The following is a 22308-nucleotide window of genomic DNA, read 5'->3' on the forward strand; positions in this document are numbered from 1 at the left end:
AATAGTGGTCTCATACAGTATTTGTCCTTTCGTGATTGACTTATTTCACTCTGCACAATGCCCTCCAGATTCATCCATGTTGTAAGATGTTTCGCGGATTCATCAGTGTTCTTTATCGTTGCATAGTATTCCACTGTGTGTATGTACCATAATTTGTTTATCCATTCATTTGTTGATGGGCACTTAGGTTGTTTCCATCTCTTTGCTATGGTGAATAATGCTTCAGTGAACAGGGTTTGCGTATGTCTGTTAGTGTGACGGCTCTTATTTCTCCAGGATATGTTCCTAGGAGTGGGATTGCTGGATAGTATAGTATTTTCTATTTCTAGCTTTTTAAGGAGGCACCATGTCATTTTCCATAGTGGTTGTACCAATTGACATTCTCACCAGCAGTGCATAAGTGTTCCTATCTCCCCACAACCTGTCCAACATTTATTATTTTCTGTTTTGTTGGTTTTTTTTGTTCCAGCGATGTCAGGATGAGATAATATCACATTGCAGTTTTGATTTGCATTTCTCTAATGGCTAACGGAAGCCCTGGTGGTGCAGTGGTTAAGAGCTCAGCTGCTAACCAAAAGATCAGCAGTTCAAATCCAACAGCAGCTCCTTGGAACCCTATGGGGCAGTTCTACAGGGTCACTATGAGTCGGAATTGACTCCACAGTGACGGTTTTTTTTCCCCCTAAGTCCTGTTTTTATTGTTCTGCAGCAGAATGCCCAACGTAAAATATCATCGCAGGATTCCAGCTGTGCAAAGAGGAGCTACTGCTGACGTACATATGGGAGACCTAATTCAGTACATAAATACTCGACACAACACGGGGGAAGGGGGACGACAGGTGTAGTCTGGATTTGGGGTCCTCAGATACCCCACTGTGGACCCACGATATTGGTCATGATCCCCCTACCCCGAGATAATCAATACGTGAATCAGCGGTGCCAATGGTCAGACGTGGTCACGATAAGCCCCTTGTGGCAGGTTTCCTAGCCCTCTAAGGATGTGATCTGGACTGGACAGGGACAAGGGGAGTTTCCTGAAGGTCAGTGGCCCATATCGGTTTGGTGTGTGCTCTGCGTGGTTGTCTGGCCCCTCCACTGTGCAGGCGGTGGTGGCAGCTAGATGACCTTCCTGAGCTTGTGGTAGAGAACCAGCACGAAGGCTCCGCCCATGCCCTTCAGCACGTTGGACCAGGCACTCTTGAAGAAGGCCTTGCCGTCCTGTCCTTGAAAATCTTCCGCCAGCAGCCGGCCGTCCCGGTGTGCATGATGTGGGCTCCTTTGCACCCCGACTGCATCATCATGCATCTCCACACAGTGTCAAAGGGGTAGGAGACAAGGCCAGCCACACCATCACGGTCTGGGCGATCACCCAGCTGACCACGATGTGTGTGTTCTTGGGGTCGGGGAGCATGCCTTTGGCCGTGTCGTAGACGCCGAAGTAGGCCGCCCAGGTAGATTATGAGCCCCTGCACAGACACGTTGAAACCCTGGTACAGGCCACAGACACCGTCCGACTCGGTGATCTTCACTAGACAGTCTCCCAGGCCCTTGAACTCCTGCTCTGTGCCGGACTTGCCGACGTCGGCCGCCAGGTGGATTCTGGCGAAATCCAGCGGGTAGACGACGCAGAGGGAGGTGGCCCGGCCGCCCCTCCAGAGGCCATGTTGCCAGCGAAGCACCGCCGGAACTGCGTGTGCTCGACCACCCCGCCCGGGAAGACCTGCTTATACTTGTCCTTAAAGGCGAAGTTGAGGGCCTGTGTGGGGAAGTAGCGGATGACGTTGGCCAGGTTGCCGCGCCGGAAGGACAGCACGCCTTGCTCCTTGGGGATGCGCGCGATGCAGTCCACGATGTCCTTGTACTGCTTGTCGGCCGCCATCTGCTTGCTCGCATGCTACTCCTGCAGCAGCAGCCTGACCAGCTCCATCCGGCCCACGGCCGTCTCGGAGATGGCTGCGGCGATGCTGGCCACCAGGAAGTCCTTGGCGAAGGAGAGGGCCTGTTCATCTTGGTCTGCGGAGCAGACGGAGAGCCGGAGTGGATGCACGAAGGCCGGGAGGGTGCACTCCGCTGGCTCTGCTGCCACCGCCAGGACCGAAAACATGGTTTTGGTTTTCAATGACTAATGATGGGGAGCATTTCTCATGTGTCTGTTAGCCGCCTGAATGTCTTTGGTGAAGTGTCTGTTCATGTCCTTTGCCCATTTTTTAATTGGATTATTTGTCTTTTTGGTGTTGAGGCGTTGAAGTATTCTATAGATCTTAGAGATTAGACCTTTGTCCAGTATGTCGTAGCCTAAAATTTTTTCCCAGTCTGTAGATTCTCTTTCTACACTTTTGGTGAAATCTTTTAATGAGCACAAGTGTTTAATTTTTAGGAGCTCCCAGTTATCTAGCTTATCTCCTGGTGTTTGTGCATTGTTAGTTATGGTTTGTATTGTATTTATGCCATGTACTAGCGACCCTAGCATTGTCTGTATTGTTTCTTCCCATGATCTTTATCGTTTTAGGTTTTATGTTTAGGTCTTTGATCCATTTTGAGTCAGTTTTTGTGTATGATGTTAGATATGGGCCCTGTTTCATTTTTTTTTACAGGTGGGCATCCAGTTTTGCCAGCACCATTTGTTAAAAAGGCTAACTTTGATCGTTTGTCAAAGATCAGCTGACCATAGGTGGATGGATTTGCATCTGGTTTCTCATTTCTGTTCCATTGGTCTATGTATCTGTGATTGTACCAGTCCCAGGCTGTTTAGACTAGGTGGCTGTACAGTAGGTTCTGAGATCAGGTGGTGTGAGGCCTCCTACTTTGTTCTTCTTCTTTAGTGATGCTTTGTTTATCCAGGGCCTCTTTCCTTTCCATGCAAAGTTGGTGATTAGTTTTTCTTCAGGCATTTCTTGAGGGTGGTGCTGTAGCCTGGGTGCCTGTGTGTGTGGACTCCTGCCTCATCTGCCCACCTGGCAGACTCCCTCCTGTGGACATGGCCCTGTGCTGACTCCTTTGCCTGATTTCTGTCTCCTGATTATCAGGCCAGAAGGTGTAGTAGGGTGCTAAATGGACTTTCTGTTGGCTCAGATTTGCTCCCAGCAGAGATTAATAGTTGAACACACCCCAATATTCAAAAGGAAGCAGTTGGCATGTCCATGTTGAGCTTAAGGAAAGAAAGTGAAAGAAGCCCCTGAGCCTCACCCCACAAACAAGGGGAGCCCCTGGGAGCCCAAGACCAGAAATGAAAGGGCTTAGGGAGAAACATGGTCTGAGCTGTGGGAAGTACAGCTTCCCTCTCTGGGGCTGGAGGAGCATGGTGTGTAAAGATTGGGAGGGGGGCTGCAAAGGAGGCTGGCATATCACTCCCCTACAATGTGGCCTCAGGGCACAGCTCCCCGGAAGGACATCCCTGGAAGTAGGGCTTTGAACCTATTCGTTCTGGTTCAAACCCCTGCTGAGAATTTGCCTTTCCACCCTCAGATACACTGAATCCAAATCTACAGTTTAACAAGATCCCCAGGTGACTCTTATGTATGATAAATTTTAAGAACCACTATTCTACTAGTGGTTCTCAGAACTGGTCCCCGACCAGCAGCACTAGCCAGGAACTTCTTAGAAATGCAAGTTCTCAGCAGGAGTTCTAACTGGCAACAAACTGGTCCCAAGCACTGCAGGGAAGCCGAGCAGACCCCTCATCCACGGGCCTCCTGGAGCCCCGGGCCTGGGCAGCCTAGCCCAGGGAACAGCTGTGCACACCTCCCACCCTCTCCAGCTTCAAGGCTCATCACATCTAGAAGAGCGGCAAGGGGAGGCCCTGGGGTCCCTGCCACCTCTGATGTCCACTTATCTCGGGCCAGGCCTGCAGGCTGGAGAGGTCTCAGTTCTCCACCAGCTTTTGCTTTTTTTTAATCTTCATCCCATTGCGGTCAATAGATTCCGACTCATAGCGACCCTATAGGACAGAATAGAACCACCCCCATAGGGTTTCAAAGGGTGTAAATCTTTACAAGAGCAGACTGCCACATCTTTCTCCCACAGAGCGGCTGGGGGGTTCGAACTGCCAGTCTTTCAGTTACCAGCTGAGCACTTAACCACTGCACCTCTGTTTATGCTCCAAAAATCAAACACAAAATGCTCATGGTCTGCTCTCGTCTGCGAAATGGGACGAGCAGCCTTGGTTCTGTGCAGGGTGGTTGTGCAGATGTGAGGGGGCTCACACGGGCCAGGCATGAGGGGCAGGGAACACCAGGGAAAGGAGACACAGGGCTCAGCAGGGTCACCTGCCCACCAGAGAGCCCTGGGGGTCCTTGGCAGTGGCAGAGGCTGTTGTTGATGAGGTCAGGGAGGAAGGAGAGCCTGATGAGAGGTGAGGACAAAGTCTCTGCCCAACGCCCGGGGGGCCCGCCCCAGCCAGCAGCCTCCCTTGAACCTACAAACTCACATGCATGCTCTCACGCTCACATGCACTGACACGCGCGCACACACACATTCCCAGCTTCCTCAGACCTTCCTGGGGGCAGACACCCAGGGACTGGCATCTGGGAGAGCTGTGGGCTCCAAGCAACTGGGCGTGTGCAGCCCCCAGCTCTGCTATTTAAAGGCGAGGATTGACCCTGGGGCTGTGACTCGCCATAACTGTGACACTCACTCTTTGCACTTCATTGGACACGGAGTGCAGCCATCAGCCCCAAGAGCAGCTCCAGGCAGGAGCAGGAGGCTGGTGCGCTGGGCAGGGGTGCTGAGAAGGTGGGATAATGGGGAGGCTAGACACAAAGTCCTGAGCTTCCCAGGCCGTTGACTTCTCCATAAGCTCGAGAAAGGACCATCCCCACGACAGGATGAACCCTTGGGGGCCAAGAGTTCCGTCAGGCCCAGCCCAGGAGCCCAGCTGTGTGGCCACCCCAGCCTCAGCCAGCAGGTGGAACAGCTCCCCGGCCAGCGCCTCCAGCCTGGGCGAGCTTCCTCCCAGCAGCCCCACGGTAAGCCTGGCTCACTCCTGGGGCAAATAGGGGCTTTGACGGGGCAGGGGGAGGCCAGAGCTCTTCTGTGAGGCCTTGGACATGCTACTGAGCCTCCCTGAGCCATCCTCCCCATAGAGAGTACTGAAAAGCTAGCCTTGAAGGACACGGGGCTGGAATTGCCCAGACCTGCCCTTGCCTGTGCCCAGTCCTTACAGGGGATGGTGGGATGCCCTGTGGAGCCTTCCAGAGAGGAACCAGGAAAGAAGGGTCTTTCATGATATATACCCTGGGCCCCTTGATGTGTCCAGCCCAGAGTGGGGCTTGGGGTGCCCTCTATTGCTTCCATCATCCTAGCTAGGGTCCCAGAGCCCATACTCCACCACCTCCACTGTGAACTGGTGAGGGCTGAGGGCCCCCTCAGACCCTGGGAGCCAATGCCCTTCCTGGGATGCTACCCAGGCCCTGGACAGGATGGGGACGCTCCAGTAGGTGTAGGGGCCTGGTGAGACAGAGGTCAGGCCTCTCCATCCCTAGCAAGTGAGGGCTCTTTAAATCCCTCTCTACTGGCCTCAGGGGGTCATAACCTCTTTGTGGTGACCCTGGGAGGCCTAAGCTTTCTTTATAAAGGGGGATACTTTCCCCCTCCCTCTTGCCAGACATCAAGGAGGTACTGCAGGGTGGGGGCAATGCAGCTTCTCCTTTGAGGCTTGGGAAGGGGTGGGACTCCTGAGCAGAGGGGTCCACCCTGCCCCTCCACCCCAGAGTCCCAGGAGACCTTGAAGACCATTGCTGCTATCTTGGGCACTTGGGACGGGGTCCATACTGTTGCCTTTGCCCCGGGGAAAGGTTGGGCCACCACGGCCGTGGCCCTGCATGCCAGGCACATGTGTTGGTCCTCCTGGCCTCCAGCCAGTGAACTGAGCCACTGCTAGAAGCCGTGCCCGTCTGTGCTGTGGGATGGCAGCCTGGGCTCGACTTCTGCCTTTCCATTCTGGCTCGGCCAGTTGCTAGCTTTGTGGGCAAGCAGCTTTGGCACTCTGAGCACCCTGACCCTTCCTTCCTAGGACGTTTGAAGGTGGCAGGGGATAAGGTGATGCCCTCGTTTCTGTCTCTCCACAGGCAGCCAGGGCTCAGACTGCTGCCTGGGTCCCCTTCCCCACGGTCGATGTTCCGGACCATGCCCACTACACCATGGGCACAGTGATCCTGCTAGTGGGGCTCACGGGGATGCTGGGCAATCTGATGGTCATCTACATCTTCTTCAGGTGCCTGGCTGGTGGGCTGGGGCCAGGGCATGGAGACAAGGCAGAGCATGAGAACAGGAACCTGGGTGCCAGCCCTGGCCAGGGCACTGTTGAGGCTGGGTGGGGAGGCCAGGCTAAGCCCTTGATGGCCTCAGGCCCAGGCCTTGGTCCGTAAGCCCAGGGAAGGCAAGCTTGAATGGCACATGCCATTGGTCCCCAGACCCAAGACACCCAAGTCTCTGCCCATTCTACCCAGCTCTCAGCTGGCCTCCACCATCGCCTGCCCCAGGGCATCCTCCCTGTGCTTTGAAGAGCAGCCCTGGGCACCAGGGTCCTGAGTTTTCAAGCCCCTCAGCAACCACCCACGAGGCCCCCCTTTCCTCTTGGCCCCCACGGCAGCCTGAATGGCTGAGCCAGGCAAGTGCGGAAGGGAGCCCAGGCCCCATCACCTATCAGCAGAATGGTATGGGGCAGTCTTTTGTCCTCTTTGAGCTCACTTTTCTCGTCTGCAACACAGAGTTGTGATTTATTTCATGGGGTTCATGTGACGATCAGGTAAGTTCACGCACCTGCAATGCCCCGCAAGTAAGGGTTTGAATCCTGGCGCCACTTACTAAGTTTTGTGATCTGGAGTAAGTCACTTCACGAGTGGAGCCTCGGTGTTCTTATCTGGAAAATGGGCCTAACGGAGCCTCCCTCGGGGGTAGCTATGAAGATGGATGATAACAGGGGCGAGGTTTGTGAAACGTCGAGCAGCACGCCTGGCCTGTGTGCACTAACACAGTTCTCTCCCCTCTGCCACCCCTGAGGGTGCGGACCACCAGGACAGCTGCACTGAGCAGGAGCCTGGGCCAGGCCAGGACCCTTGAGGAAGAGGGCTGAGGGTGGAGGGAGACCGAGAGGAGAGAGTCTGGGTGCACAGCAGGGGGAGCCTAATGGAGGAGGCCTGGGGGAGGCCTTTGTCAGCAGGGGCTCAGGAAAGCAAGGGTTTTGTCCAAGGAGTGAGTGTGCATCATGCAGAGGGAGCCAAGGGAGTGAGAAGAGGAAATGGACACAGCCCAAGAGGCAGCCTCCGTGGGGCCTCACGGCAGTTCCAGAGGGCATTGCTCTCCCGGTTTCATTGCGAGGGAGCCACCCCGGGAAGACAAGGGCTGCTTGCTGCCCTGGGGTTTCTCACTCCTCAGCCAGTATGGCTAGACCCAAAGGCTGCTTAGCTGGTACTTGCTGGACAGCTGGATGGGTCTGTAGCCCAGCAGCTCATGCCTGTGTACATGCACGTGTGTGCATGTGTGTGTATGCATGTGCGCATATATGCAGTGTGTGTGTGTGTGTGTGTGTGTGGTCCCACATGTATATACAAGTGCACAAGCATTTGTGTATGTATGTGTGTTATGTGTGCACATGTATGTGTGCATGCATGTGTATATGTGTGTGCATGAATGTATGAACTTGTATGTGGTTGAGGGGTAAGGGAAGCCCCCCAGCAGAAGCACCTCCTAACAGCCTGTGACCTCTCCCAGGAGCAGAGGACTCCGGACCCCCGCTAACATGTTCATCATCAACCTTGCTGTCAGTGATTTCCTCATGTCCTTCACCCAGACCCCCATCTTCTTCGCCAGCAGCCTCTATAAACGGTGGCTCTTTGGGGAGACAGGTAGACACTCAGGGCTCCCTTTGGCTGGAGGGAGGAGGAGGGTTGAGACCAGGGGATGCCCACAGTGGAGGGAGCCCAGATGAGGAGACGATTTGGTCTTCCTGGGCAGGGAGTGGGTTGCTGCTCTCAATAACACAGCCGGTGAGTGCTGGAGGGAAGACTCGGGTTCAGGTCCTGAGGCCTCTGCCGTCCTCTGGTGGCCTCTGCTGGCCTCTACCCGAGGTGGCAAGCAGGCAGGGTGGAGAAAGGTCCAGGCCTTTCTGGGAGGTAAGGGCAGGAGCTGAGCAAACTCTATCCCCAGACCCTCCCTCCACTTGGTACATGATGGGCACCCTCTCAAGGACTGAGGTCAGGGGGCTGTGCCCACAGGCTGTGAGTTCTATGCCTTCTGTGGAGCTCTGTTTGGCATCACCTCCATGATTACCCTCACGGCCATCGCCCTGGACCGCTACCTGGTGATCACACGCCCACTGGCCACCATCGGTGTGGTGTCCAAGAGGCGGGCAGCGCTTGTCCTTCTGGGCATCTGGCTCTATGCCCTGGCTTGGAGTCTGCCACCCTTCTTTGGCTGGAGTAAGTGGGCTGGTAGAATTGGGGGAGGGGCAGATAGGCTGGGAGGGGCGAGTTCAAGAGTCATGCAGGTGGGCTTGGGTCTGCCAGCTGGCAGGAGGGGCCCAGGGACAACCTGAGCCTCTAGTCAGATGGACAATGAGGGGCATGACTCCCAACAAGGGAAACTGAGGCTGCACTGTCAGGGACCAGAGGGGAAGACCACATGCTGGGTTTGCAATGAGTCGGATTAGGCAGGGCATTGGGGTGTGAGGCCTCAGCAAGTAGGAGGGCACCAGCCCTCTGGAGTAGCACCTGGAAGCTGGCTGAAGCTTTGGAGAGTAAGACCCTGGGGCCGTGGTGAGGTCTATGCTCCCAGCTATGAAGCAGCGGTAACCTGGGCTGTGGCCAGCTGTCTCTCAAGCTGATGCCCCTGCCAGACCAGCTTGGGAACGCCCTTCTCCATCCCAACTGCCCTGGGTGTCATTGCACTGGGCAGGGTAGGGCTGGGAGCACACACAAAGTCCCTGGGGGGGCGACAGGTTGGAACCAGCCCTGAGGGTCCAAGGCCATCCCACTGAGCACCTGCCCTGGCTCCCAGGTGCCTACGTACCCGACGGGCTGCTGACGTCCTGCTCGTGGGACTACAGGAGCTTCACACCCTCGGCCCGCACCTACACCATGCTCCTCTGCTGCTTTGTGTTCTTCCTCCCCTTGCTCATCATCATCTACTGCTACGTCTTCATCTTTAAAGCCATCCAGGAGACAGGCCGGTAAGAGCCAGGCCTAGACGAGAACTGGGCGGGCGGGTGGGGGGCCGTGCCCCTCCTGCCAGGGCTGCCCCTGGTGCCGGCAGGCAAAGGTAAGCTGAGAAGATGTGCTCCTGGCCTGGGGGGCCTAAGAGTCGGTATAAGGAACCTGGGGGAGGGGCTTTAGGCTTGATCTGGGGACCCCAGGGGCCAGAAAAGGCACCACAACAGAGAACTTTCCAGGAGTCAGGGCTGCCTGCACTGGAAGGGATGACACCCCTCGAGGGATGGCCCAGGAAGGCACCCCGAGAGTAGCCGTGACCCTGTCTGCATTGCAACCCAAGTGGGGTCAGACCTGGACTCTGCCCCTTCTAGGGCTCTGCAGACCTTCGGGGCCTGCGAGGGGGCCAGTGAGTCCCCACGGCAGTGGCAGCGGCTGCAGAGTGAGTGGAAGATGGCCAAGATCGCACTGCTGGCCATCCTACTCTTCGTGCTCTCCTGGGCCCCCTACTCCACCGTGGCCCTGGTGGCCTTTGCAGGGTGAGCAGTGGCTAAGGGACTGGGGCTGGGGCTGAAGGGGAGGGTAAGGCAACTTGCGGGCAGCCTCTTCCTTCCCGGCCTAGGCCCAGGGCCAGCTGTTCTCACACCCTGAGACTGGCTTCGCAGCCTTATTCTCTCCCTGGCAGGCAATGCTCCACCCCAGGCAGGTCTGCTTAGTTCCTGGGGGTATCAGGACACAAGCTGAGGGAGCTCTGGGCCACACCCATATTCAGCCTATGGCCTGTGAGGGCTGCCAGGTCCTGTGAAACCCCTGGGAGACATGCAGATCTCCCCGAGATTCCGGTTCTCTCTCTGCCTGGGCTGTGGGCACAGAGCCAGGGGTGCTGCTCACCTCCAGGAATGGGTCCCTAAGAGCTCCCACCAGTCCTTTGTGGCTAGAGTCTGGGGACTTTGGAGTCTGCAGAAGCATGGACCTAGGCCAGACTTCAGAAGAACTTTTGAGACAGTGAGAGCTATTAAACCTTGGACGGTGTGGGTGCCGCACCTCCTCGTCGTGCAGGAATGGCCCATCTGGTCTCAGCCCTCCTGAGAGGGTACTCTAAGAGAACCAGGGGAGCAGGTGGGTGGGAGGGCTGGGGTAGGCATGGGGAGAGCTGGGCAGAGGGCCTGAGGACCAGGGTCAATGGGGCTGGGTGCAGACTCCTCACCTGGGTTGTCGCCAGCAGCACAGGCTCCAAGGGACAGTGGGACTTTTCAAACTGCACCCCCAGCCTGTTTCTTCCTCCCAAGGCCCCTCTCTCAACCACTCCCCAGGTTCCCAGTCACCTTTGTCCTGTTTAATTTTAACCTCAGATTAGAATTGTCTCTGGCATGCCCAGTCCCCGCCTATGGAGCAAAGGTAGACTGAGCTAGGCTGGGCTGGGCTGGGCAGTCCCCCTGGCAGGGCCCGGCCTAGAGGGAAAGGCCCCTGAGAGGGTGGATGGTGGGCTGTAGAGCCTCCAGGGAGGGCCAGTCAGCAGACCACATCTTCTCTGTCCCAGGTACGCACATGTCCTGACACCCTACGTGAACTCAGTGCCTGCCGTCATTGCCAAGGCCTCTGCCATCCACAACCCCATCATTTATGCCATCACCCACCCCAAGTACAGGTGCGACCCTCCTCCAGGCCCCCAGTCCATTGCCCCCAGGCCCAGCCCCATGGGCCTGGAGGTTCTGGGCCTGCAAACCAAGGGTAGAGACCAGCCATCTTTTCTGCCTCTTGATTGTGCATTGGGCAGGGGCCACTAGCAGCTGGAAGCAGCCTCTGACACTGGATGAAGTCTGGAGTTGAAGTGCCCCTCCCCTGCCCCAGCTTCCCAGGGCCCAGCTTGGAGGGATGTCAGGGCTCTCTGGACAGTGTCCCGTCCTAACTGTGGAACCTCAGGAGCTGGGGCCAGCAGATTGGCAGTACTGTCAGCTGGGAAGCAACCCACTAGACAGTGTGTCCTAGAAAAACCACAGCAGGGGGCACTTGATCTGCTTAAAGGGCCCTGGCAGAGGGCTGGGGGAGGTGACTCTGGCCCAGTGTGCTCTTTGCTGATAAGAACCCCAGTGTGGTGGCCTCACCCACAACGGGGCCTTCAGTGCTTCCCTCTGCCTGGAGGTGTCAGTAGCTCACTACCTGGCCTGAAGCTAGCCCGGGCCTGAGCCCATCCAGCTCAGAGCCTGCTCAGATGTGTCCCTCACCCCATTGCAGAGATGTGGCTTGGCCCAACCACTAGAGGGGCTGTACTGATGTCTGCCTGACTGAGTTTTTGTATGTGTGTCCATCTCCACCAGCACTGTGAGTCTGTCAGGCCCCTTCACCTCAGCATCTGTCTGTCCTTCCTTATCACCACCAGTGACTCCCAGTATCTTTCTGTCCATTCTCATCATCCCAGCATCTGTCTATCCTCGTAACCCCAACGTCCGAGGTTCCCCATTTCCCCAGTGGCTCTATGTCCACCCCCATTAGCCCTGTTTCAGTATGTCCATCCCTTCCCATCACCTCCCCCCACCTTGTGTCTGTCTGTCCACCTACCCCCTGCCCTAACCAGATGTGCTGCCACTGCAGAATGGCCATTGCTCAGCACCTGCCTTGCCTGGGGGTGCTGCTGGGAGTGTCAGGCCAGCGCACCCGCCCTTACACCAGCTACCGCTCCACTCACCACTCCACCCTGAGCAGCCAGGCCTCTGAACTCAGCTGGATCTCCGGACGGAGGCGCCAGGCATCCCTGGGCTCTGAGAGTGAGGTGGTAAGGACCTTGGGGCCCCTGCTGGCTGGTACCTGGTCATCCTTTCCTCAGCCAGGCCGGGCTCAGTGCTCCAGGAGGCACCTGGGCCCACGCAAGGATGCCTCCGAGACTCAGAGTTTGGGACACTCAGGACCCTGGACCACCGGCAGGAAGAACTGCCCACAACCTCTTTATAGCCTTCTCGCGCATCATCCTCACCGACAGGCCGGGCTCTGGGGCCGGAGAGGGCAATGGAGCCACCTGAGGTTCCCCATCAGCAGACCAGGGCTGAATACAGGTCTCTCAATGCCATGCCATGTCCTTTTCCATGCAGACACTGTCCCTGTGGCTTAGAGCCACAGACAGATCTCAAGAGACAAGGCAAGAGCCAGCTCAGAGTCCCTTGTCCCCTCAGCATTGAGACCCTCTCTTTCTGGGAGCCTCAAGGAATCCACAGGATGCAGTGGAAGGGGCGCTGGCCCTGGAGGCAGGAGACCTGGGTTCACACCCCAGCTCCACTACTGCTCACTATGTGAGCTTGGACGAGTCACTCACCTTCTCTGAGCCTCCAGGTCCACCTCTGAAAATGGAAAACGGTCATTTCTCTACCCAAGAGTGGCTAGAAGATAGTGGGTGTGCCCATGCTTGAGTGCTGACCCATGGGTTGTGGCCGTCCCTGGAAGCCTCCAGCCTGGTCAATCACTGTCCGGGGCCTGGGGCTGTGAAGCCACCTGATGCCCTGCACCTAGGGGTCCTATCCCAGCCACACTCGGAAACCTCCATTCTGCCTTCTGTGGGCCTCACCAAGGGCCCTGTGGACCAGCAGGCGATCTCCTCCCACTGGCCCCCATCCCTGAGGGTCCCAGTTAAGGGAGGAGCTGTCAGGTATTCCCTTCCTTCAAGGAACCATTGTCGTGAACTATAAGGAGTGAATCTTATCTGTTAACCGAGGCTTAGATCCTCAGAAAGACACATCAAACAAAATATAAACACTCACATGCGTAAGAAGACACGCACATCACAGTTTCTCCCTCACACACACACACACACACCTCTCACACACACACTTTCACTCTCTCACGCACACACTTTCTCACACACACACATTTTCTCCACACACGCACACACTTTCTGTCTCTCTCTCTCACACACATACACACACACAGTGGCACACGCACACACAACTTGCCGGTATTTGGTAACCAGTGACCCTGCAGTGTTGTGGGCCTCACCCCAATGAATTTCCACAGGAAGCATGGAAAAAGGCTTGGTGGGGGGAAGGGCAGGAGCAAGGCTGTGGAATGTCCCTCCCACCTCACAGTGACTCTCTGACCTCCCCAGGGCTGGACGGACACAGAGGCAGCAGCTGCATGGGAGAGTGCCCAGCAAGTGAGCGGACGAGCCTCCTGCTATCAGGACCTGGAGCACATGGAAGATTACACCCCTCCCAGGCCCCAGCAATGGAGACCAGAGACTCCCAGGAAGGTGACTGGGCCTGACCCCTGCCAGTGTGTACAGGGGTGGAGAGAATGGGCAAGTAGCCCAGGGAGTGGCCAGGAAAGGGGCCCTTGTTCTCAAGGGCAGGCCCAGTACCCTCTGGGAATTGCCCCCTCCCTGCACCTGCCAGCTTTCCCTTGGCTGACTGGGGGGTCTGGGGGCCTGTGTGACTCCAAGATGCTCTGAGCAGGGCCTGAGTGTGTCTGTGTGTGGTTATGTGATGTACTATGCACGTATGTAGCAGATGTCATTGCTAGCTATATTGTACTATGACCAATGTATGCCATGTATACAAATGTGTACGACCGTGGGAGCTGTACATCTGTGTGACCGTGTGTTACTGTGACACCTCAGGGCACGTGGCTGAGTGTGCCACAGTTGGTCTACTCGAAGCGTGAGTGGTGTGTACCTCTCTGTGTGACCTCGAGGCCCAGGACTGGACATACCTGGTAGGGGTCTCAGCAGCAGGGAGAGGGAAACTGTAAGCTGTATATATACTCAGTATAAATGCCCCAAGATCAGGATGTCATCCAAAATACTCGTGGCTATTAAAAGCAGGCCAGCTGTCAGGCCAAGTGCCTATGGAACGGAATGTTGATGGTGATTAGAGAAGACGATATTCTGGAACACTGGAAATGCCATGTGCATAGGCTCCCAGGGCCGCCCTTCCCCCTCAGCTGACAACTCCCGGCCGTGCCCCTCCACTCACACCCACATGACACCCCCAGTGTCCTCTGGTCCTCCAACCCAGCTCCTGGGCTCTCTCGGGCTTCCCCTGCAAGCCCAGGACCACAGGCACTTTTCTACCTTCCTTCTGCCAAGGCCACTCCCCTGCGTATCCCTGAGAGGGCGCCACCTGGGGCTGCTTCCTGGGGAGATTGAAGCCCACCCCACAATGTGGAGCCTCTGCGTCCCCCAGCATTCCCATTCCGGGGACCGCAGGGAGGACTCACTCCCTGTCCCTGAGCACTGTGGCCAGCGGAGGCCAGCACAGAGGCCTGGCAGGGACACCCAGGCCGGCCGGGGCAATGATGAAAGACAGCGACCATCCAGGAGGAACTCCAGGGCTGGGGTGGGGGGTGGGGAGTGACAGCACATCAACTGTCACCAAATGTGTATGATAAGTACTACCATCAAGGTATGGGCATGCAGGATGCTGGAAGCAGGGGCAAGTCCCCAGGGAGAGCCTCCCAGGGACAGTGAAGGTAAGGCTGGGATTTGCCAGTGGCGACAGAGCAGGAGGTGGGTATTCAAGCAGAGGAAACAGTGCAAACACAGTGAGGCACAAAGGAGCTCTGGGACAGAATGGTGTTCTGTGGCCCTGCCTGGGAGGTGGCGGTGGGGACACAGAGGGCTGGGGGTGTGGGACTCAGGAGAAGGGAGGAGAAGTAGGAGTTGGTAGGAGAGGAGGGGAACCTGATCACACAGGACTTCAGGCGTTGGCATGAGAGGTCTCCTGGGTCCCTGCGATGGTTTAAATGGGGGCGGGGCAGGGCCAGCCTTGCACTTGGCTGGGACCCTTGGCAGTGGCAGTGCCGGGTTCAATGGAATGAGTCTGCCAGGAGAAGCCTGGCGGAAGCTGGTGCTGTAGGGCAGCAGGGGTAGAGGAGGGATGCAGAAGGAGTGAGGAATCTGGAGGTTAAGGATGAGGAAGGGTTCAGGTTCTGGAGGCCAGGCACTGAGGTGGAGACACTGGGGAGGAGCAGTGGGGGACCTAAGGGACCCCCAGGGGCCCATCCAACCGGAGCCTTAGACATTCCTGGCTGGAGCTCGGGAGAGAGGCCCGGCTGTGGACTTCCTGACCCAGGATACAATTGGCCCTTCCCTGCCAGCCTCCCTCCACCGCTGGATGACCCCAAACCCAGAGGTTCCTTGGGAGAGCGCTCAGACTGGGACAGTCCTTGGGCTAAACAGATGTGTGCTGTTTGTTTCCAGGCTGCCCCCGAGCCGCAGGGCTCGGGGTGCCCCACTGGCTCTCCCTTTCCTCTGGGACACATCCAGCCCCTCGCATCGCCCTCACACGCACAAACCAGGATTGCCCTGTGAGCCTCGGGTAGTGGGAGCAGCCCTGTCACCCGTGCTCTCCCCGACTCATGGCTCCTGCCACATCCCCTCCCCCGTACCACCAAACTCCTGCTCCTGCGAAGGGGATGCGCCCCTACTCCTCACCTCAGCAGCCAACACTGCCAGCGCCCCGCCTCCCCGCTTCCCGGGGCACCCGCATCTCCTCCAGTGCTATGTGGTGCGATCATTCGGGCAATGACAATGGTGATGGCTCCGGGGGACACATCAGCAATTTGTGAGCCAGGCTGCTCTACCAGGGGCCCTGCAGCCAGGCTGGGTGCTCTGCGGGCACAGGAGGACCGGCTGCCTCTCCCTGCCCACAGTCAAAGCTGAGCAGAGACCGCATTCCGTGCACTGGACACTGTGGGTCCCCTCTGGCCTCCTGCCCAGAGCACCGTCCAGCGTGCCGTTTCCTCTGCTTCCACACTTGTGCACACAAACGCTCCCCTGTGCGTACATGCCTACATGTACGCTGAGCATACATGCACACACTGCCCCTGGTCTGTTTCAAAGCAGCAGTCCAAGCTTATCCCAGGGTTATGCAGCTCTGACAGTGGTAGGAAAATAAAAAGCAAAAGTGTCCTCAGACAGATGTGGTCTCTACCTATTGGTGCTGCGATGGGAGAGAGAGCCAGGGCCGGCCTCGGATGATTCCAGCAGCTTCCCTGCCTCCTCCCTCTGTCCCCGACCTACAGCTCTCAGTCCTGAAGCCCCAGATCTCAAAGTGCAGGGGGGAAGCAGAGGGGATAAAGACCACTCCCCTTGAGCTGATGCGTTCAGGAAGCGGCCTCCGCCCAGCCTGTGGGGACCAGCTGGCCTGCCTTCGGGTCTCCCAGGGGAGACAGACAAAAGGAGATTGGCTTTACCTTTAAGAGTATCCTCCCCACTGCCCCTTCCTGTCCCCTGAGGTCAGCATCAGGTGGTGCCTGAGTCCAAAGAAAGAGCCTGCGACCCCAGGTACAGCCGAGCCGACCTATTGCACCCTCTCCCTGTTCAGGGTCTGTGCCTTCCTGTCCCCACAGTTCTCATGGCCCTGCTGCCAGGTCCTCCCTGGCTTGCAGAGCAGGATCCTCTAGGAAGGGGATATGGCTGATGGGATGGGAGGGGAGGGGATGTGGCCGCCATGGGACGGGGAATGGCATGGGGGAGGGACAGAGGCCTTGGCCATGAACCGCTGGCCTCCCAGGCCAGGCCAGGGCTGGGGCAGCAGGCTGGGCCGCATGATACAGGGCAGAGGAGGTGGTGGTGTGGATGGGAAGAACACTGATCCCTCCCTGGCTTCTTCCACTTGATTAATCTTGTAAACTTGGGCAAGTTACAGGAGTCCCTGGGTGGTGCAAACAGTTAAATGCTGGACTACTAACCAAAAGATTGGTGGTTCAAAACCACCCAGAGGTGCCTCAGAAGACGGCCTGGTGATCTGCTTCTGAAAGGTCACAACCAATAGAGTGGACTCCACAGCAACCGATTAACTGGGCAAGTGACCAAACCACTGTGTAATACGGGGACTTTTTCTCCAGTGTACCTGGTATGTGCCAGGTCCAGGATGTGTGGCTGGGGATGCTGGCAGCTGGGAAATTACTTACACACAGGCCTCCTCTGAGTCCTCAGCACCCAGCCCAGCTCAGGGCCAGAAAGCAACCCAGCTCAATTGCCTTTCCTGAGCCTCAGTTTCTCCAGCCAGAAAGCAGGCGTGGGCCTTGATCTCTAGACCGCATGCGGCCTGACATCTGTCCTGGGGAAACACTTCTGGAGGAATCTTGGCCCAAAGCCCACAGTGGCAGGAACTGGTCGTGAGACCCAAGGGGCCTGGCTCCCACCCAGAACATACTGTCTCTGGGTTAGGGGCTGAACACACCATACACGGCGCCCCCTCCCTACCCCTTCTGGCCCCAGGTCCCGGCAGCTGAATAAATGGCATCTCCTCCCTCCCCCGCCCCTGCCATTCCATTGCAAAGGGCACGGGCTGATGGTGACACAGGCAGCTGGAGCTTTCCAGGCTGCGGTCAAGTTTTCCAGAGCACACATGAGATAGGAGAGCCAGGAATAACCGCTGGACCCCCAGCGGGCCTAAGGGGCATGGGTGTAACCCTGAACCTACTTCCAGACGCAGGCCAAGGGGTGCAGGCAGGGGCCCAGCCCCATGAGTCAGGGCTTCAGGAGGGGCCTGTGGCCCCCATACGGTCCCCCCACCCTCTGGGGGCCATTATCTGGAGTTTCGCAGGATGCGTCCAGGCTGCAGAGTGGCCTGAATCTCCCCACTGTGTAACCCTGGAAAAGTTAGCCTCTCTGAGCTGGGGTTCCTGTGGGGGAGATGGCACCCTCTCCCGATCCGAGGGGATAGGGGTGTCGGGGTCCAGCCTGAACAACCCAGGCCAAGTCACCAGTCTCCTGTGCTGAAGTACTGTCCTGACCAGGTGGGGGCTCAGCCCCATCCTCAGCACCACCAGGGCCCCCACCATAAGGCACAATCTGAGTCCTCACCAGAGGCACAGGGCAGCCAAGACCCCAACCACAAAGCCCCTGCCCGGGGGAGCTCACTTTCTGGGCCCAAGGAGGGTATGGCTTGGCAGAGAGAGTTTGGGCTCTCCAGAGGAACAGAGGGAAGCAGAAGGCAGAGAGCAAGAGGTGAGAGCATTATCACCAACCTAGCCAGTCCCCCTTCCTGCCCCTGGGGGTGCTGGGTGTCGAGTACCCCTCCCCAGGGGCTATATTAGCCATGTGAGTCATGGTGGGAGGCCATGGGCGGGCGGGTGCAGTGTTGGGTTACAACCCATTTATGGGCCCAGCTGAGGGCAGATATCAGTGTCGATGGCATTCGCTCCAGCTATTCTTAGGAGCCTCTCAGGAGCTCCACACAGCCCGGCTGGGCAGCAGGAGACAGAGCAGGCAAGGCTCGCAGTGGGACCAGCGGCAGAGGTGGGCTGAGGGTGTAGGGTGCGTGAGGCTCCAGGCAAAGCACCCTCTCACCCGACTCTTTCTCTCTGCAGAGGCCGCAGCTGTCAACTCCAGCATGTCCTACAGCGTGACCCTGACCGGGCCTGGACCCTGGGGCTTCCGCCTGCAGGGGGGCAAGGACTTCAACATGCCGCTCACCATCTCCCGGGTGAGTGTGCACTGCCCACAGCCTGGCCTTGTGAGGGGTGGGGCACACTCAAGGAGGGGAGTGTGTGTCCGTCTGTCTGTCCTCCCAAGGCTCTCAGAAAGGAGAGCATGCCCCATCCCCAGTCCAGGGGCTGGGACTGAACTTGCTGAATACTGCCAGCCTCAGGCCAAGCTGGCCAGCCAGTCAGGAGTGGGAAATGTCATGGGCAGATGTCCAGTGTTTTGAGTAGAGAAGAAAATGCTGAGTTTGCAGAGCCAGCAGGTGGGCAGAGAGTAAGGTGCCTCCCTAAGCCCCTCCGAGTAGGATGGGATCCGAGTGCCCCCAAGCCTGGAGCATCTCTCTGGAAGTGGGCAGCTGCTCTGAGGGGAGAGCACCTCTAGCTTGGAGAGGTTGGTGACGGTCAGGTGAGCAGATAGATGGACGGACAGACTGCTGACCTTTGCTGCCCTGCCGTTGTGCCACAGGGCTGAGCTGGATGGGTTCCTGGGCTCCAGCAGCCGCTGTCTCCCAGACCGGGGATACCAGCCCCTCCAGGGACCTCACTGGCCGGCTCCTTCCCACTCACCCCTGGCTGTGTTGTTGCCTGTCTCACTTCATGTCCCCACTCCCCCCTGCACTGCCTGCAGGGGAGTGTACACCACATTGGAGTCCATCTAAGTAACTCCCATCGCCCGGCGGGAGCCACTGCAGCCCAGAGAGGTGTCGTAAGCTAGGGTGTGCTCGATAGTAAGCTCTCTATGAGTAGGGACTTGTTTTCATCACTGCTGTGTCCCCAGCACCTAGCAAGGTACTTAGAACATAGTGGGTGCTCAATAAATATGTGTCAAATAAAGGGAATCCCCAGCGAGTCCCTGGCAGAGCTGGGCCGAAGGCCCCAAGGCTCAGGCTGGGTAGTGAGATGTGCGAGGGGCTAGAACAACCCCTGTCTGGTGGGACAAGGTGGAGGCTAAGCACCTAGCAAGGTTGGTCTGAGCAAGAGGCACAGGATGAGGCCCAGTCTGTGACTGGAGGGTGGCAGATGGCAGGAGGGGGCGGTGGCTGCCTACCTGGGCACAGGGAGACAGTTTCTTCGTCAGAGCAGCCGAGACTGGCTTTGGGCAGGGGTGGAGGAGCACTGAAGTGGGCACCCATGGAAAGCCTGAGAGGTGCTGGCAGAGATGCAAGTAGGCAGGCCCAGAGCACAGTGGCAGAGGGTCAGGGGCCAACAACCCCACTGGAGGAGCAGTCTTGGTTCTTGAACCCATGTGGGCACTTGAGGGTACCCCCAAGAAGGAGAAGCCCCACTCAGCCACAGTGGCAACATGCCCCCAGGATGGGGCTGCTGGCCTGGCTCTAGCCTAAGGAAAAAGCCTTGCCTTCCATCCTTTGCTGGAGACCCAGCTAATTCTATCCTAGAGTCTCCACTTTTCTAGGCCTGCTGCCCTGGAGACCACAGACTTGCACTGAAAAGAAAGCCCAGAACCCTGCATACCTCTCCTGGGGATGTGTGGGCCCTTGAGCCCAGGGACACTGCCCCAGGCCTCTACACAGCTCCCACCCATGGTTGCAGGTCTCCCCCTATATGAGGTGGGTCATCCACCCTGACTCTCAGGTCCCGGCTTCCCACACCCAGGACTGAGGCCAGGTCTCCTCCAACCCCAGCATCCTCAAGATCTTCTGTTGGCGCCCCCTGCCCTATCCCTGGGGACAGAAATTAGCCCTCGCGGCTTAGTGGCACCCAGGATAGCCAATTACCTCACCCAGGGTCTATGTGCCACCTGGCCTTAGCCAGCCAAGGGCTTAAATTGCAGCACGGAGGCTTTAAGCTAGACAGCAGGACAAATGTCCTCCCTGCAGGGAGGCAGTGTGTAGGGATCTACTGGAGCCAGTGACTAGGCGGACTTTTAAAAATAGAAACTGCTGCTCAGGCAGGGCTTCAGTGGTTGGATGTGATGGCTGCCGGCTTCCTTCAGGGGCACACCCCAAGTCACCAAGGCCATGAAGCAGGCTGGGCTGGGTGCGGAGGCCCTCCGCAGCCTCAGAGCCTCTTAATGATGCCCTGGGCTCAGGTGTCCCAGGCTCGGTGCCTCACTGAAGGAGTGAACACACTGCCTCTCCACCCACCTGGGTTGTGGGGTCTTGCTGGGGCTCTCAAGACACTTCTGCAGCAGCATCACCCCCTAAGGGGATGCAGAGCCCATGTTTCTGGAGGAACCCCACTCCCACCCAGCCTCACGCACTTCCCACACCGTGCCAAGGGCAGGGTGCCGCTGGGGCATCCTGGCCAAGCCTTCGCTGCAGATACCAGTGGGAGTTATTGCAGTGGGGACATTAGCAAAGGCACAACCTGTCGGTTCTCAATGGGGCTGGCAACCACTGCACACATTCCCGACAACCCTGGGGGGGTCAGGCAGGCAGGGTCGGGACGGCCCATATCACTTCGGAGCCAGGCAAACCGAAGCCCACATTTGCTACAAGAGGAAGATGGCATGGGGTGGAGCTTCTGTGTCCTTGGGAAGCCCCTAGCTCCTACACCTGCCCACTTCACCCCTCTGACCTTGACCGATGGACTGGAAAAGCCCCCCCCCGGCCCCCCATCAGCTGCAGACTTTTCCTGTAAGAAAGCCCACCCACCCGCCTGCCCAGGGCTGGGGCAGCAGCCACCCCCCCACCCTGGTCCCAGGCCCCCGCCCTTCACCCCCCCCACACTGGTCCCAGGTGCCCGCCTTTTACCCTGCCCCACACTGGCCCCAGGTCCCTGCCCTTCACTCCCCCACCACTGGCCCCAACCTGGGGCAGGAGCAGCCCCTCAGGTCCTCTCAGGAAGTGTGGGCAGGAACCAGGAGGCTGCCCTTCAGTGGTTCACAGCCTAAGGGCCCTAGAAAACGGTTCAGGAGACTGGAGGGTGGAGGGGAAATGCCTTTATTTATCCCGGACAGGTGGGTCGGGGCGTGTAACATGAGCTGCGCCCCACTCCCACCCGCCCAACCCCAGCCGCGCTCCAGGAAGTGGGGGAGGGGAGGGGCAGCCACCCAGGGAGCCGCTGAAAGGCTCAGCCCAACCCCAGCCCGGCTGGCCCCGCAGCTCGGCCAGAGGCTGGCCCAGGGCCTGGGGTTTTGCCCTTCTGTACCTTGTTTCTGCAGCTGGCTTTACTCAGAGAGACAGATGCTTTCATTTGGCTCTGCCGCTCACAGCTGTTCCCCTTGGGAACACAGGTCAGCTTGCCTCTCTCAGGTGTTTTCTTACCTGTAAAATGGGGACAATGCCTTCGTGAAAGCGCGTGTCAGAGGTACTTTCTGACATGCACTTGTGAAAGCACAGTCCACCTGTTGTTCAGCAAGGAATGGTCGGGGGGCTGAGGGAGGTAAGAGGCCTGCCTCTCTGCTTGCTGGCCCCCACCCCTTAGGACCTCTCCCCACTGGCCTCGTAGGTCCGCCTGGGGCACCACTCCACCAGCCTCAGCCCCTCTGCCATTGCGTGTTTATCAGATTTTCCCAGGAACAGTGGAGATGTTGAGGACAGAGGCTGCCCAGGGAGGGGTAGGGGGATCGGTCGGGACTATTCTGGGGCAGCTCTGCCAGCAATTCCTGGAATTTTGAGGCCGCTAGAGCATAGTGTGCTGTCTTTTGGGCAGCGCCTAGCAGTGCTGACAGGCCGTGCTGTTTATAGCTGCGCTGAAGGTCAGGTGAGCCTCCCAGGGCTCCTTCGGGGCCTGGCTTCTCTAACTGGAACGCATGCTAAGAGGCTCCCCAGCTCAGCCATCTCCT

General features: G+C 58.0%; 2 protein-coding genes and 1 pseudogene across 7 annotated transcripts in view; 2 read left to right on the forward strand and 1 right to left on the reverse strand.

Moving 5' to 3' along the window:
• Positions 1–1116: 1116 nt before the first annotated feature.
• Positions 1117–2104, reverse strand: LOC101351003 (ADP/ATP translocase 3-like; annotated as a pseudogene).
• A 2668-nt stretch (positions 2105–4772) lies between these two features.
• On the forward strand, positions 4773–13578 carry OPN4 (opsin 4). The gene is made up of 9 exons (XM_023740472.1): positions 4773–4964; positions 6066–6211; positions 7711–7844; positions 8214–8417; positions 8995–9166; positions 9518–9682; positions 10684–10791; positions 11736–11916; positions 13237–13578. The coding sequence occupies exons 1-9, from the start codon at positions 4824–4826 to the stop codon at positions 13576–13578; spliced, it is 1593 nt and encodes a 530-aa protein (XP_023596240.1). The 5' UTR covers positions 4773–4823.
• A 4872-nt stretch (positions 13579–18450) lies between these two features.
• Positions 18451–22308, forward strand: part of LDB3 (LIM domain binding 3) — a 67933-nt gene continuing 64075 nt past the window's right edge. For 4 of the 6 annotated variants that reach the window (XM_004386073.1, XM_004386075.2, XM_004386076.1 and 1 more), the window contains exon 1: positions 18470–18562. In XM_004386073.1, coding sequence (XP_004386130.1) covers positions 18470–18562 — 93 coding nt within the window. Of the gene's footprint in view, positions 18563–22308 lie in introns of all 6 variants that reach the window. The other 2 variants (XM_004386074.3, XM_004386078.3) reach the window with 1 other exon arrangement.

This window comes from Trichechus manatus, unplaced genomic scaffold, assembly GCF_000243295.1.
Source record: "Trichechus manatus latirostris isolate Lorelei unplaced genomic scaffold, TriManLat1.0 scaffold00155, whole genome shotgun sequence".
Lineage (NCBI taxonomy): Eukaryota > Metazoa > Chordata > Mammalia > Sirenia > Trichechidae > Trichechus > Trichechus manatus.

Coding starts and splice junctions, on each gene's coding strand:
- OPN4 (XM_023740472.1), top strand. CDS start 4,824: ATGAACCCTTGGGGGCCAAGAGTTCCGTCAGGCCCAGCCCAGGAGCCC. Junction 7,845..8,213: donor GTGGCTCTTTGGGGAGACAG/GTAGACACTCAG, acceptor CTGTGCCCACAG/GCTGTGAGTTCTATGCCTTC. Junction 9,167..9,517: donor GCCATCCAGGAGACAGGCCG/GTAAGAGCCAGG, acceptor TGCCCCTTCTAG/GGCTCTGCAGACCTTCGGGG.